At 36.2% G+C, this 16,397-nt stretch overlaps 1 protein-coding gene across 1 annotated transcript in view; it reads left to right on the forward strand.

The window, feature by feature from the left end:
- The first annotated feature begins 4,861 nt into the window (after nt 1-4,861).
- Nucleotides 4,862-16,397, forward strand: part of LOC106129118 (neural cell adhesion molecule 2) — a 98,529-nt gene continuing 86,993 nt past the window's right edge. The window contains exon 1 of the mRNA XM_060947673.1: nt 4,862-4,996. Within this exon, the coding sequence (XP_060803656.1) occupies nt 4,948-4,996 (49 nt within the window). The 5' untranslated portion in view covers nt 4,862-4,947. The remainder of the gene's footprint in view (nt 4,997-16,397) is intronic.

The following is a 16,397-nucleotide window of genomic DNA, read 5'->3' on the forward strand; positions in this document are numbered from 1 at the left end:
CAATATAAAAAAGAATAGGTTCACCCTATCTCTCCGATGGATGTCGTAAAAGGCGATTAAGGGATGGGCTTATAAAACTTGGGATTCTTCTTTTAGGCGATGGGCTTGTAACCTGTCACTATTTGAATCTCAATTCCATCATTAAGCCAAACAGCTGAACGCGGCCTATCAGTCTTTTAAGACTGCCGGCTCTGTCCCGCAAGGAACATTGACGTGATTATATGTATGTATGTATGTATGTATGTATGTATGTATGAAGGTAGGTATTACAAGAAAAGTACAAATATTTTCTTTTTATTAATTACGGATATAAAGCATTTGCCTCGGGCTTAGAATAACTTTTATGTAGAAAATAGCTTACTTACAATATACACTCTAATAAATTTCCGGGCGAATGATTGAAATGTCATAAAACTACAAGAATTTCACATGTAATCCGGACCTAAAATTATAGAACTATAAAAGGTAATCAACAATAATTTGTATTGTTTTAGATGTTTAGATTTTAATAGAACTAGCTCAGGGGACTCCCTAGCACCGATATCTTTCACGAATCTTATCAGACAATAATACCCAAATCTTTACTTACGATCTTGAAGGCCAAATGTTCGACACATTACACATGCCCATTGTAGTTGTTCTTTACATACAAGGAAATAAATATTTATGGGACAGATTACACAGATTGAGTTAGTCTTGAAGTAAGTTCTAGACTCGTGTTTCGATATACTAACACAAGGACATTTTTTCACACTAATGTATGTATAATTATAAAGCTGAAGAGTTTGTTTGTTTGAACGCGCTAATCTGAGGAAATATTGGTTCGATTAAAAAAAAAAATCTTGTGTTGAATAGACTATTATCGAGGAAGGCTATATAACATCACGCTGCAACTATAAAGAGCGAAGAAATATTGGAAAATGTGAAAAAAAAGACGGGGAAAATTATTCATTTTTGAGGGCTTCAATGATGCCCAAAATAACTATTCCACGCGGACGAAGTCGCGGGCACAGCTAGTGTATGTATAATTTGATGATGTAGTGTATGTAGGTATATATGATTCTTCTTGTGGTTCAGGGGTGTGCTAAGAAAGGATCTCGAAGTTTACTCGCGGTGTACTACTCTCAATATTATTATATTTACTTCTCGATCAACTCTGCTTAATTTTGATCAAAAGCATGAACTTTTTATTAAGTACCTCTTCCAGATCCCAAGGTTTTTTGTAGGGCAGTACTTTAAGGATGACGCAAGGAGAATGTAACTTGGCATATAGTTGGCATGTCGCGGCCAAGTCGGCTAACTTATGCGGGCCGTCACAGACATAGCGCTAGCTAGATACCCATACACAACAATTCTTCAGTTATTGGGTAGACAGATCCAATTTACGCTATATTCGAACTCGTCTATAATTTTATCTAGTTGGCTGAACTATGGAATCGACATTCTGAGATAGTGACAGGTTTCTAGCCTATTATCATGAGACCAATAGCATGTTTATGTTCAAACTTTTCGAGCAGAGAAGCCACTGATATTCGTTATGTTTTGACATTATCTTTATCTGACAAAGAAAAACATTTATAGATTTGAAAAAAAATTATTCGTCAAGTAAGTAAGTAGTAGCACAAGTAAGTAAGTGAAAAGTCAACATAGCGATAATTAGGATAATTTTACTAGTACAATTCAATAATAAACGACATATAGTAAATTTTTATACTACGCTGGTACTTCGTATAATCTCATATAAGGTTCGAATGTCCATTGGGTTACAAGGCACTCCCTGGGCTCCTCTCCAGAGTGATGAGGATGCAACCGGGACTAAAGCCAAGAGAAAAAAGATGCTCCGAAGCGTACGGTAAAAAAAAAAATGAAAAAAAAAAACATCCGTTCCCGCAGGAATTTTGGGAAATATTCTCTTAGTGCATCCTTAAACTACATAAGGAATCTACACGCCAAATATCAAACGTCTCGACGGCAATATATTTTTTATTTCGTCATTTATTTGGCATGCCAACAGTATGCGCTCGCGGGGTCTAGTTATTTCTATGTCTTTGCAGGTCACTCACTGTGCTGACCCGAAATTATTTGGCAAAGGAGCTTACTTTGAGAGAGATATCTCAAGTAATATCAGCAATATGTAGTTTTAATTTAACTCGTGTTTTAATAACTTTTATAACTCTCTTTCAATAGTTTAATGGACTTGTGAAAAAGGTTCCCTATTATTTATGGCCGTTGGTTTGGAGTAATACTAATAAGTTTTCAAATTATGTAATTAGAAATTAAAATAAATTCAAAAAGACAAAATCAGCTCGCTTTCACTTACCCAAACTAATTCGGTTCGTAAGTTATGAACCCCCTCTGAAATCGAGTCGCAAACACTCTTACCATTAAACGAAAGGAAGAAACAATCTTAATAATTTGATAGGAGATTCTTATTAGGTTAAAAAAAAATAGGATAGTAATAGGATTTCGATAGGGGTCGAAGGAAAAAAGGAAATTACTTAATTACAGTAATAACTGAGAAATATATAATATCTTTGACGCTTATCAAAACAAGGTAAGACTATCTAAGTAAACAAGACTATTACTCGATCTAGAATACTAATTCCGAGACCTAACCGGCTAATCATGAGATAAAATTAAACACTTTAACCTCTTGCATGACATAGTGTCGTGATAATTACAACAAATAGTTAATTTGATGAACGCGGATGAAGCGGAGGGAGTATTCAATGCTGGGATGGCAATTGGAGCGATATTCTCTGCCTACCCTTCTAGGAAAGAGGGGTCATCACAATATGTTTGATCAACGATATCCGTATGGTTTTCAGGAAAGTAAGATAGGAAAATTATTCCGGTAATAAAAAACATAGATAGAAATATAGAACACCCTTCATTGCATATACATTATAAGAAAAATAACTTATTCTTTACTTATGTACCAAAGGCGCCATATTGCATTATTCTATTTTTATCCGTTCTCTCATTATGTCTTCCAGGCAACCAAGACAAGATTTCATGAAGTGAGAATTTGGTACATATAACATAGTAGAGGTTAATCACTTCTTTATGCCTCACAAGAAAGGAATTGAGACTTAGAAGCTGGTTGCTAGCCCATGACCTTTCATTCAAATTATAAGCTAAAGCACTGACTGTGATATTTCTTCGGTACTTTATTAATGTGGAAGATTTACAAATAAGTGCATAAACAATCGTAATTCAGTCTTAAAGCCATTTATTTGAACTTGTCTTTTTCAGGATTTTCAGGACATTAGGTCGTTCTTGGTAGACACGAAATTGAAACCTACCCCTAGATAGTGACGTAGATATCCATCATTAAGCGGATACTCATAATCCACACTCCACACTTATAATAAAGAGGAAAGATTTGTATTTTTGTATGTTTGTGTGGAATAAACTAAAAAACTACTGGTCCGATTTTGATAAAATTTGGCACAGATATAGAATAGACCTTTAAAAGTGACATAGTTTTCAGGTAGATTATTCAACATTCATAAAGTAATCCGGGAAAAAAAGCGCTACCGAAAATCTTTCCGTGCGTGCGCTGGATCCACTGTTGATTATACAGACATACAATGTATTACAAAAATGAAGGTTTTTTGCAGATCTATAAAAAAGTCCGCGACACGATATATCTAACTTCTATAATTTAGTAACTACAAGGTATTTTGTGCGTAGAAAAATAATGTAAATTCAAAGGTGCGTTTTGAGAATTATTATTACACAAGCATATTAATCCTTATGGTTGAAAGTTGTTTTATCATCAAGATAATTTTACGGAGATAAACTTTGTCTTTTACAGCTCAGTGATTGGATAAATAGATTCAGAAATTTCATGAAATTAAAAACACGCACTTCAAATTATTTTAAGTACTTACGTCACGCGAACGCACTTGCCGCATAGGTACTTACGCGGTGTCTCGGTAACCTAAGCCGTGTGGTCAGTTCCATACGCAGTCGTACGCCACCAAAATTGAAAACAGATTGACAAGTTATTGAAGTAGGATCGTAAAGACTTCAATTAATCTTTACTATATGTATATAGATTAATTGAAGTCTTTACGATCCTATCCTATATTATAAAGCTGTAGAGTTTGTTTGTTTGAACACGCTAATCTCAGGAACTACGGGTTCGAATTGAAAAATTATTTTTGTGTTGAATATACCATTTATCGAGGAAGGCTTTAGGCTATATAACATCGCGTTGCAACTTTTAGGAGCGAAGAAGTAATGGAAAATGTGAAAAAAAAAACAGGGAAAATTATTCATCCTTGAGGGCTTCAATGATGCCCAAAACAACTATTCCACGCGGACGAAGTCGCGGGCACTGCTAGTAATATAATAAACAAAACTAATAATTATGGTACATAATAATCTGAACGTGACTTATAGATCTATTTATAAATAATAAAGGTATTAAACGCGCACGTAACGTTCCTTTATTTTATCTCGGACGTTTCGAATCACGTTACAACGATACGTCGTCACCGAGCGCGTGAAAATGATAACCAGCAGACTGGTATAATGCAACGCAAAAGTTAAAATCACTGATAGATCTACTCCAATCTTGTAACGAAAACGAAACTGGGACTTCCTCTTAAATAATGACCAGGACAAAATCAGCTGCTAAGCCAAAAAAGAGGTGAAAAAATATATACGTATCGCCAAAAAGTGATTTTAAAATTATTCGTTTACAAATCAAATTTCAACAATTATTCATTTACAAATAAACATTCAGACAGACAGACAGACATACATCTGATTGAGAACACGCGCATGCGTCAATTATTCCTCTGACTAACGCCGATGGTAACGTTAGTCTCACTCTCCAACTCGCGGATGCCCGACGCTTCCCAACCCTAATAATACTCGCGTAAAACTTTTGAAGTATAAACTTTAATCTAAGTGGTGATTGTTAGTGCTCAAAAGATGAGGTGGCAATGCGTGGCTGTGGTCCTTGTGGGGATAGCGAGTACAGGTAAGTGTTAAAAATTATAGTTATAAATGAAATAAAGTTCTGTCAATTTTCCCGCGTTTATTGAAGAGTCGTTAAAAGATTTGATAGGGCGGAAGACATACGAATTTCAGTACTTACTTTTATGTTCAGGATTACGTATATCAAATGCCGTGCCGTGTGGTTCCCGGCACCAATAGAAAAAAGAATAGGACCACTCCATCCCTTCCCCATGGTTGTCGCAAAAGGCGACTAAGGGGTAGGCTTATGAACTTGGAATTCTTCTTTTAGGTGATGGGCTAGCAACCTGTCACTATTTGAATCTCAATTCTATCTTAAAGCCAAATAGCTCAACGTGGCCTATCAGTCTTTTCAAGACTGTTGGCTCTGTCTACCCCGCAAGGGATATAGACGTGACCATATGTATGTAGTTACCAATAAGCCATGTTGTTTCAAGTCTTTAGAGGCTGTTAAAAGAGTTCATGAGCTCTGTTCATAAACCACTTAACATAGATCCTGTCTATATGTGTAACACAAATTGCGCAGTTCATTATCAACGATGCAGTGTAATTAGTTTGGGCCTAAAATGCTAATTAAACGCAATGAAAAAAAAAAATACTTTTAAACTTTTTATGAACGCGATCCTAAAACTGGATACATGTTCAAACAAACATCTATACTAATATTATAAAGCTGATGAGTTTGTTTGTTTGTTTGAACGCGCTAATCTCTGAAACTACTGGTTCGAATTGAAAAATTCTTTTTGCGTTGAATAGACCATTTATTAAGGCTTTAGGTTATATAACATCACGCTGCAACTATAAATAATAGAAAATGTGAAAAAAAAAACGGAGAAAATTGTTCTTCCTTGAGGGCTTCAATGATGCCCAAAATTACTATTCCACGCGGCCGAAGTCGCGGGCACATCTAGTACATACATGAAATCACTACTTTTCCCCGGAGAGGTAGGCACAGACTATATCTTTCCACTTGCCACAATCTCTCCAAACTTCATTCACATCATCCACCTTCATAACTCTCTTCATGCAAGCTCGGCGGCTTAGGGTACTCTTGACTTGACCTTTTGCTAGGACGTCCTTAATTTGATCAAGATACATTCGTCTAGGCCTTCTCATTCCGACCTTTCCCTCCACACTCTCCTTTATATATTTGTTTAGTCAACCTAAACATGCTTTCATTAATTTCATTCTCTGCATGTCGTAAAAAGCGACTAAGGCATAGACTTATAAACTTGCGATTCTTTCTTTAGGCGATCGGCAAGCATCCTGTCACTATTTGAATCCCAATTCTATCATTGAGCCGAGCAGCTGAGCGTGGCTTATCAGTCTTTTCAAGACTGTTGGCTCTGTCTGCCCCGCAGGGGATGTAGGCGTGACTATATGTATGTATGTACACAGGAAACTATAACAAATGATTATTCGTTTCACGTTTATGTCAACGTTTCCACCCACAGACCCTTTCAGAATATTTCAAGTACTTCCAAGGCCCTTAGAAGGTTCGCCCGTAATGATTTGCTATAAAAACTCCATGAATTTTATAACTGAAAAGGTCAATATGTGTAGGAAGGTCGTTTAAAAGGACTACCTGAATCCTCGGGTCAAATGGAAGAACATGTTGCCGAGATAATGTTGAATTACTGAAAAGTGCTTCAGATATTTTTTTGGTGGTGGTATAAGGGATAACTGGCCATGTGCGAGATGCATTAACGCTCTGAAGGTTTTGTGCAAACTTGTAACAGTTATTTATAGAGACAATTTTTTTTTTGATATAAAAGGTCGGTTAATTTTGTTTTTTAAATAAACTGATTTATTTATTTACCAATTTATATAACACTAGCGACCTGCCCCGGTTTCGCACGGGTGCAAAATTCGGACAAAATTATACATAAAAACCTTCCTCTTGAATCACTCTACCTGTTACAAAAAACCGCATCAAAATCCGTTGCGTAATTTTAAAGATTTAAGCATACAGACAAACAGACTAAAATAGCGACTTTGTTTTATACTATGTAGTGATTTTGGTAGAAGCAAAATTAAAACTAAAACAACATATACTTTTGTTCTTAGATTTTTATAAACTTAAATATAACGTCTTATCTATTACTGGGCAGACAGAGTCAAAAGATCTTAAATGCCACATTTAGTTGGCTTAATATTTTTTTAATATATTGTAAGATTAGCTTAATTTCATAATTCATTCATTTCATTCATTCATCTTATATTAATGTACTTATAGTCTTCAGGCCGAGTAAAGGTTACGTTCAGCTTAAAGATAGAATTGAGATTCAAATAGTGACAGGTTGCTAGCCCATCGCCTAAATGAATGAATTTCAAGTTTATATGCCTGTCTCTTAGTTACCTTTTATGACATCCATGAGGAAGAGATGTAGTATTCCTATTCTTTTTTCTATTGGTGCCAGGAACCACACGGTATTTGATAAGTAATCCTGAATATAAAAGTAGGTACTGAAATTTGTGTATGCACATCAGTTATAGTATATTGAAGTCTGTATGTCTGTACCATATATATAAGTACTTTATTACTGGATTGCACCATAAGAAGTAATGGTTTTCGGTTAGTCGTCATATTTCTTTGCTGCGAAGTGAGGTACCGACCTATACCAATATCAACATTTATACATAAATCACGCCTTATTTCCTGGAGGGGTAGGCAGAGACAACATCTTTTCACTTGCAACGATCCCTGCATACATCTTTCGCTTCATCCACATTCATAACTCTCGTCGGTAACGGGCATTCTTGACCTGACCTTTTACCAAAACGTCTCCTGATCAAGGTACCTATTAATATCAAATTTCAGATTATTAAATACTAACTTTAACGGCTATACACGTGCAAAACATCTTACTTTCCGACTCACACTCCTCCTTCCTCTCACCCATTCCTCCTACGAGTTTTTGTCGGCTCTGTCTACCCCGTAAGGGATATAAGCTTGATTATAATGTATTTCTACTAGTCCCGATCCCTGTAAAACGCTTTTATTTATTAATTTGTTGACAGTTTGTGAAAACTTTTAGGTAAACACAGGTTTAAAGTTCACCAAAGCTCATGTAATTAATACCTATTTTGTTCACCTTGAAAGCCACTAAGTTTCAGGTATAACTTATAGTAAAAAAAGGAAAACGTTCGTAAAATACCATAACAAAAAGACAAAAAAAAGAAACAATAATATGTACAAAAATAGACATGTAGTATGGTGCTCCCGAAACGGTACCCCCTCAGCATAATGCTGGCTGTAAACAATATGCTACACGCCAGCGCTGATCTTCCGGGGGTGCCCGGGAAGGCATCACGGACATACGTACAATGAAAACAAAATAACTATATATATATGTGGAAACAATACCTATATAAATAAATAGTTTAACATTAATAAATTATACTAAAAAAAGCAGACATAGACCGAACGAAGACTGGCATCGTAAAAAAGAAATACATATTTCATTATGAACAGGTACTCTATTTATATTTTTGATAAATTAATGGATCACTGATGGCACAAAACAACTTTAAAAGGTTACCCTGAACAGTAGACAGCCGGACACCGTAGTCCACCCATTAACATTGATGCCAGCCCATTAGTTGAACGAACTATAATTGACTCACCGACTGACCTGACAATTAAATAGGCGTATCAGCGGACGCTATTTACAGAAATAATAACAAAATATGTATATACAATATTAGGATGTTTAAAAGGAAAGCCGTGTGGTTTTTCGACACTTTATAATGGAATCACTCCATTTCTTTCCCATGGATGTCGTAAAAGTAGATTAAGGGAATCGGCTTATAAACATGAGATTCTTCTTTTTCTAGGCGATGGGCTAGCAACCTGTCACTATTTGTATATCAATTCCATGAGTAAGTCTCTCTTAAGTAAGTGCTTGCTCTCTTGGCTTTGTCTACCCCGCAAAGTATATACTCGTGACTATATCTATGTATGTATGTAAAAAAATTCTATGAAACGTACGCAAGCGCGTAGGCATATTCGAAAGTTTTATCAGAAGCAAAGCCCTGATGTAAAGATAATTGCTTAAAATAAACAATTACCTTCACAAACGAATACACTTTCACAATATTATACCCGTAACAAAAGTAAATTATAGCTAAAATGATTGATTTACATATCAACGCTCAAGCGTCAAGAGGTCAGGTCAAAATGGATAAATATCGTTGATGACCTTCCGGACGTAAGGATGAAGACGTTGATATAATCACGTCTATATCCCTTGCGAGGTAGACAATGCCAGCAGTCTTGAAAGACCAATAGGCCACGTTCAGCTGTTAGGCTTAATGATAGAATTGAGATTCAAATAGTGACAGGTTGCTAGCCCATCGTCTAAAAGAAGAATCCTAAGTTCATAAGCCTATCCCTATATTAAATCATAAAATACAAATCTCTTAAGTGTGTTCTCAATTCTATCGTTAAGCCAAATAGCAGAACGTGGCCTTTTAGTCTTTTCAAGACTGTTGGCTCTGTCTACCCCGCAAGGGATATAGACGTGGCCATATGTATCTATGTATGTATGTACTTATGAGATTATATGACATATTAGATTGCACATTGAGATACCATGAGTTATATTAACCACAAGTGGGGGATGCTGGTTTTCTGAGAAACAAGCATCTGCTTTGTTCAGACACCAGTCTCTCGTAATCTTAACTATGTTATGTACTTATTGCTTAAGATTTGAGAGAAAATGAAATATTATATTGATTTATATGTAAAGGTAGACTGAGTTTGGGATAAATAAATAAAACTTTATTTAGTGATTTTTTTTTAACATAATTTTCATTTGCCGTGTGGTTCCCGGCACCATTACAAAAAAGAATAGGACCATTCCATTTCTTTCCCACGGATGTCTTAAAAGGCGACTAAGGGATAGGCTTATAAACATGGGATTCCTCTGTTAGGCGATGGGCTAGCAACCTATCACTATTTTTTAATCTCAATTCTATCACTAAGCCAAACAGCTGAGCGTGGCCTATCAGTCTTTTCAAGACTGGTGGCTCTGTCTACCCCGCTAGGGATATAGACGTGATCATATGTATGTATGTATGTTCATTTGCATAAGAGTTTCATTTGTTCCCGCGGGGGCGAATCCCTGAACAGTAGCTAGTCATAAACGATAAGAACTAATAAACTCATCATAAAAGTAGGTAATACTATTAGCTATGTTATATTACTGGCGTTTTATTACCTGTCGGAGTTTACGTTAATTCACATGATACTCCGCCATTAGAAGTGGTAGGTGTGGCCGCCCATCCCTTGGGGATGGCGATGTTGGGTCGATGACCTCACACTCATAAAGCCATGTTATCTATATACATCTCATAAAACAGTAAAAATATTTTGTCTGTACATTTAGTATTTTTGACTGAAATGGATAGAGGGACACTTAGAATGAATAATAGAAAGCAAAAACTTTTTTATTTTTTATTTTTTGTCTGTCTGTCTGTTTGTATGTATGATCACGATTATCTCCGAAAGTACTGAATCAATTTACTTAAAATTGCTTTGTTTTAACTCAGAAAAACATTTAAAGGATGTTTCATCAAAATTGGTTCACTAAAAAAAAAGTAATCGTCATTTGAATGAACTCAAGGCATGAGTTTGCCTGCAAATAAGTTTACGCGGAAAAAATCGAAATTTACGCGGACGAAGTCGCGGGAACAGCTAGTTGATAAATAAGTGGAATTGGCCGATGACTTTTTATGACTGAAAAGATAAGTAATTTTAATCAGTTAGTCATATACCTGTTGTAAGAGTAGTTGTTAGGTCTGTCTGTTTGTTATGAAAATCGGTTCAGTCAGTTAGTCAAAATCTTTGTTACTGTATTTAAGAATTGCTAAATTAAATATGGTCATTAAGCTGACTTTAAAATAAATCTGGTCAAAAGTACTTTATACCAACGAGACGGGGTATACAGAGCCTGTCTCGAAAATACTGAAATGTCGCGATAAACTGGATTGAGATTCTGATAGTGACATGTATTTTTAAACGTAAAAAGAATAAAATGAAACGTGGTCCAACTTGTAAAGCACTTGCTAAGTATATCTTCAATAGCACGACAATTTCAGGTCAAATGGTGAGATAATATTACTCATTTCAAATTGTCCATAAGAATCTGCGTGTAGGTGTGAGCAACCATTAATCTTCACAATTTTCGCTTTTATGATAATCTACTACTCATGAAATATTCCCGTGACTTGGCGGAAAAAGGCGCCCCTGTAAAAGATGATGGACAGAAAAATGCGAAAAATATCACGCATTTTTTTGTTACTGTAAATAAACAAGCCGTGTGGTTCCCGGCACCAATAAAAATAGAATAGCACCACTCGTCTCGTAAACACGACTAAGGGATAGGCTTATAAACTTATTCTTTTGTGTGCCGTGTGGTTCCCGGCACCATTACAAAAAAGAATAGGACCACTCCATCTCTTTCCCATGGATGTCGTAAAAGGCGACTAAGGGATGGACTTATAAAATTGGGATTTTTCTTTGAGGCGATGCACTAGCAACATGTCACTATTTGAATCTCAATTCTATCATTAAGCCAAATAGCTGAACGTGGCCATTCAGTCTTTTCAAGACTATTGGCTCTGTCTACCCCGCAAGGGATATAGACGTGACTATATATATATCCTTTGTTTATACATGTGTATTAAATCACGCTTTTTTCCCGTGGAAGGGAGAGACTTTATCTTTCCTTTCCACTTTTCACGATCCTTGCATACATCTTTCGATTCATTTACATTCATCACACTTTTCATGCAAGCTCGTCGGTTCAAGATACTCATATTCATATTGATCACAAGTATTACTTTAAAAAATATTGTTTCCAGAAAATACCAACTATGAACCTTATTGTAACCGACTATACGGTGCACAATATCTTGCACACCCGTCATGATGAACATTTGCAATGAATTGGTTCGTGAGTTCGTTCAAATTCAATCCACTCCGGTCACTGGCTAGTTAATTGGTGATGTGCATTGGACAGATGGCGAACTCTTTGCTCTTTTTAACCTACATCATAAGCAGAGGTGTTATAGTTTGAGGGATATACCTATAAGCTTGGGATTCTTCTTTTAGGCGATGGGCTAGCAACCTGTCACTGTTTAAATCTCAATTCTATCATTACCTAAGCACAATAGCTGAACGTGGCCATTCAGTCTTTTCAGTACTGTTGGCTCTGCCTACCCCGTAAGGGATATAGACGTGACTATATGTATGTTCTTCTTTTAGGCGATGGGCTAGCAACCTGACACTATTTGAATATCAATTCTGTCATTAAGCCAAATAGCTGAACGTGGCCTCTCAGTCTTTTATTAAGACTGTTGGCTCTGTCTGTTTGTCTGTCTGACTGTTGGGGTTCATATTGTACCCGTTATTAAACCAATGACTTTTGTAGTAGAACTGAAATGTACAAAATGATTAGCAATAAATTAATTGAAATTGAAATTCTACCCCGCAAGGGATATAGACGTGATTATATGTATGTATGTATGCATAACTCTAGCATGTTTATCAACATCGTCATCCGTACTCCCAGAATGTATGTTACTAAGCCCACGACCCCGGATTGGGCAGGCTCTTACAAGAAACGACTCTTGTCTGACCACCGCAACCTTTGCAGGGGAAACCTTACCCTTATCGGACCAAGGTTACTCATCCAGTTGCCTGAATGTGCAGGTTTCCTTACGATCATTTCCGTCATTGTAAGCATCGGTTGCCAATCAAACTATGCACTGCACCGTAGTCCACACAGAAAACTATACCAACTTTGTAACAGAAATGGTGTAAACATGATCTAACGTGGCTCAAAATGGTAATAGCTTCATCTAAAATAGCTGAATTATCTACATCTGCTCTTGAACTTTATAAAAAAAAAACTATGATCCAATACGGGTTGGGTTAGCATGCAAAGGTTGCAGAAGCGAATGAAACTTCTTCTTTTTTTATGTGTGGAAAGACCTTCGTCTTCCCGGCCGGCTACGGGAAGTTATGTGCTGCTTGAACCCACTAAAACCACACGGTGAATACACCTAACTCAACCAAATCTGCATCATGGTCAAAAAGTCGAACTTCGGGCTCCAGAGGGGCGAGGATGTAACCAGGTCTCACGCCATGATTATGACAACATAGGTACTGTATAATCATTAATTCATTATTTTGTTAAATCATCCAAGAGAATATTAATAATTTAGATTGCCCTGAGGCTATGTTTCTAAGAATATTTAGATTAAAAATATCCATTGTGATAAAGGTTACTCCCTCGAGCTTTTTCCTGCCTTGATCTAATGCGATTTATTTATACATCTAACTTAATTGTTTTAAGTCCGGTTAGTATCACAAAAGTCAAGTCTAAAATACCTTAACCCGACGAGCTTGCAGGAATCATGGCAAGATGTAGTCTTTGGCACGTCTAGTTGACTTCGCTGTATGAAGCCAGGTTTAGAAATTTAATTTCTCGTCCACATTTCTTTTGTAAGTTTGGATTATTGTGAAGTTGACTTTATTAAAGAAAATGCTGCAGTGCAGTTTGATTGTTGTTTGTGCTTCTGCGCTTACGCTTTGGAAGCGGAAGTAAACTTAATTTGTGAAACTAATGTTGTGAAAAATCAAAAGATATGACAATTATTGAGTGATGTTGAAATGTCCCATAAAAATGATAAAAAATTTGAATTTGAATATCGAAATGAGAGAGATAGCGACAAAAAGAGAGATAAAATTACGCAAAGAAGCGCAGAAATGCTGGCTGGAGAAGATATCATTACAAAAGTTGTCCACAGTCCATAATAAACTTGGGATACTTCTTGTAAGCGATGGGCTGGCGATCTGTGTCTATTTGAATCTCAATTCCATCATTAAGCCTTACAGTAGAATATCGTCTTTCAGGCTACACAAGACTATCTACTCTGCAAGGGATAGACGTAATTACTAAGGATGCAACGTGAAACATGCTGAGTTTAGGAGACGACGCAGTATTAATTAGTTCTAAGCTTATATGAATTAATTAACTATGCAATGTCTCATACAAAGCTTATTAGTGTTTCCAATTGGAGGAAGCATCGACAGTATTTATCAAATTTATATAAATATCACTTCTTTGTCCTTTGCGGGTAGACAGGGCCAACATGGGACTGTTGGCCCTGTCTGACTGAAAAGACTGATAGTTCTCGTTCAGCTGTTTGACTTAATGATGGAATTGAGATTTGAAAAGTGACAGTTTAGTCGTTATACACTTATAATTTTGTCAAAAATTAATTTCGAATATCTGTGACTTTTTTGACATTTTACTTTGAGCATTAAAGCCATTATGACTTTAATTATGCAGGCAAACTGCAGTTTTTGGCTTGGTTTTACCAATAGTCTTTGATATATAACAGCTTTTAGTTGCAACGGGCGCTGTAAGTTATTACAGCATTAATGTTACTTTACTTAAACGGAGAAAATTAGATCTTATTATTAAATGTTATTTATTAGTAGTCTTCTGTATAAAAAGGAATATTAATTGATGTCTGTCAAATTGAAGATAACACAAGTGAACGGATTACGTTGAATTTATCTATACTAATATTATAAAGCTGAAGAGTTTGTTTTGTTTGTTTGTTTGTTTGTTTAAACGCGCTAATCTCAGAAACTACTGAACCGATTTGAATAATTCTTTCACTGTTAGATAGTCTATTTATCGAGGAAGGCTATAGGCTACATTTTATCCCGGATTACCTACGGGAAACGTCAACAATGCAGGTGAAAGTTGAATGAGTCGGCCATCTGCGAGCTTTCCGCGCGAACGCTGCGCAAACCAACAAAGATATAGTAAAACAATGTACTAAAGATGTGAAGTACTCATTTTTTGCCACAAAAAAGTCCGCGAGAGCATATATCTATCTCTTAAGGTTTACTTACAATAACCACTTTTATGTTCATTTTTTAAGATTATTTTTTCATTATAAACATAAGTTATTTTGAAACCAATTTTCTTTAATTCAGTATTAATCCTTATCCAAATAAATATGTTTATTACTTATGGGTGGGTGTAAAGCGTGATGGATATGAAAAGGTGCTTGGTGCGTTTGGTGACGAAAAGGTGAATGATAATGGAAGAAGTGTATTAGAAATTTGTCTAGAGTGGGATCTTTTTGTGTCGAACTCAATGTTTCAACATAAAGAGATCCACACCTATACAAGAGTGGAAGGTATGTTAAAAAGTATGATAGACATTGTGATTGTAGATGAAAGATTGAAGAACAAAGTGCTGGATACCCGTGCATATCGCGGTGCTGGCATTGACTCGGACCATTTACTGGTGATATCACGGATAAGGGGTATCTTCAATCGCTGGCGGCACAGGGTAAGGGAGCAAACCAGCGCTTTGGAAAGAGTGAAAGTAGAAAATTTGCAAGATATGGATGTAGGTAAGAAGTATATTAATAGATTGAAGGATGAAATTGAAGATTTAGATGAGAGGAGCAATATTGAAGATGGATGGAAGGAATTTAAAGAAAGAATTGTGAAAGTAGCTGTTGAAGTGTGTGGTGTAAGTAGAAGAAGGAAAGGGAAAAATCACAAAAATGCGTGGATGAGTAAAGATGTGCAAGAACTTGTGCGATTAAAGAAGAAAGCATGGATGGATTTGTTAGCAGCAAAAGCTAACTTAAGAATGCAAGAGGTTATAGAGGAGGATGTGAATGAAGCACGTAAGGAATATAAAAAAATGAAAGATTTAGTTAAGAAAGCTGTGATTAGAAAGAAAGAAGAGTATAAAGAGGATTTTGATAAAAGGCTATCAGAAGACTTTCAGTCAAATCTGAAAGTATTCTGGAAATCCGTAAGGTCAGCCCGAGGAAAAACTATAACCAGAGAGCTGACTAGGATCAGATGCCAGGATGGTAGCGTTGTGAAAGGAGAAGAATGTGTGCTAAAGATATGGAAGGACTATTTTGAGAGTTTATTTGAAAAAAAGGAAGAAAATAAGAAAGAGTTCTGCTATAGCGAAGAAAAAGAGAATGAGGTGGAAGGCGAAATTGAAATGTTTGAAATTGTGGAAGCACTTAAGAGTATGAAAGCGGGTAAGGCTGCCGGGTATGATAGAGTGTCGGTCGAGATGCTTAAAGCAGGAAAAGGCGTCGTAGCTAGACAGTTGTACTGCCTTTTCAATTTGTGTTGGAGAAGCGGCCGAGTACCAAAAGATTGGTGTAAGGCTGTTATTGTGCCACTTTACAAAGGAAAAGGGTCACAACTGGACTGCAAAAATTATCGTGGTATAAGCCTGCTTAGCGTCGTCGGCAAATTGTATGCTAAGGTATTGATTAATAGAGTCAGGAATGAAACTGATGACAAAATATGGGATGCTCAAGCGGGATTTCGAAAGGGA

Source organism: Amyelois transitella, chromosome 14, assembly GCF_032362555.1.
Source record: "Amyelois transitella isolate CPQ chromosome 14, ilAmyTran1.1, whole genome shotgun sequence".
In the NCBI taxonomy this organism is placed as follows: domain Eukaryota; kingdom Metazoa; phylum Arthropoda; class Insecta; order Lepidoptera; family Pyralidae; genus Amyelois; species Amyelois transitella.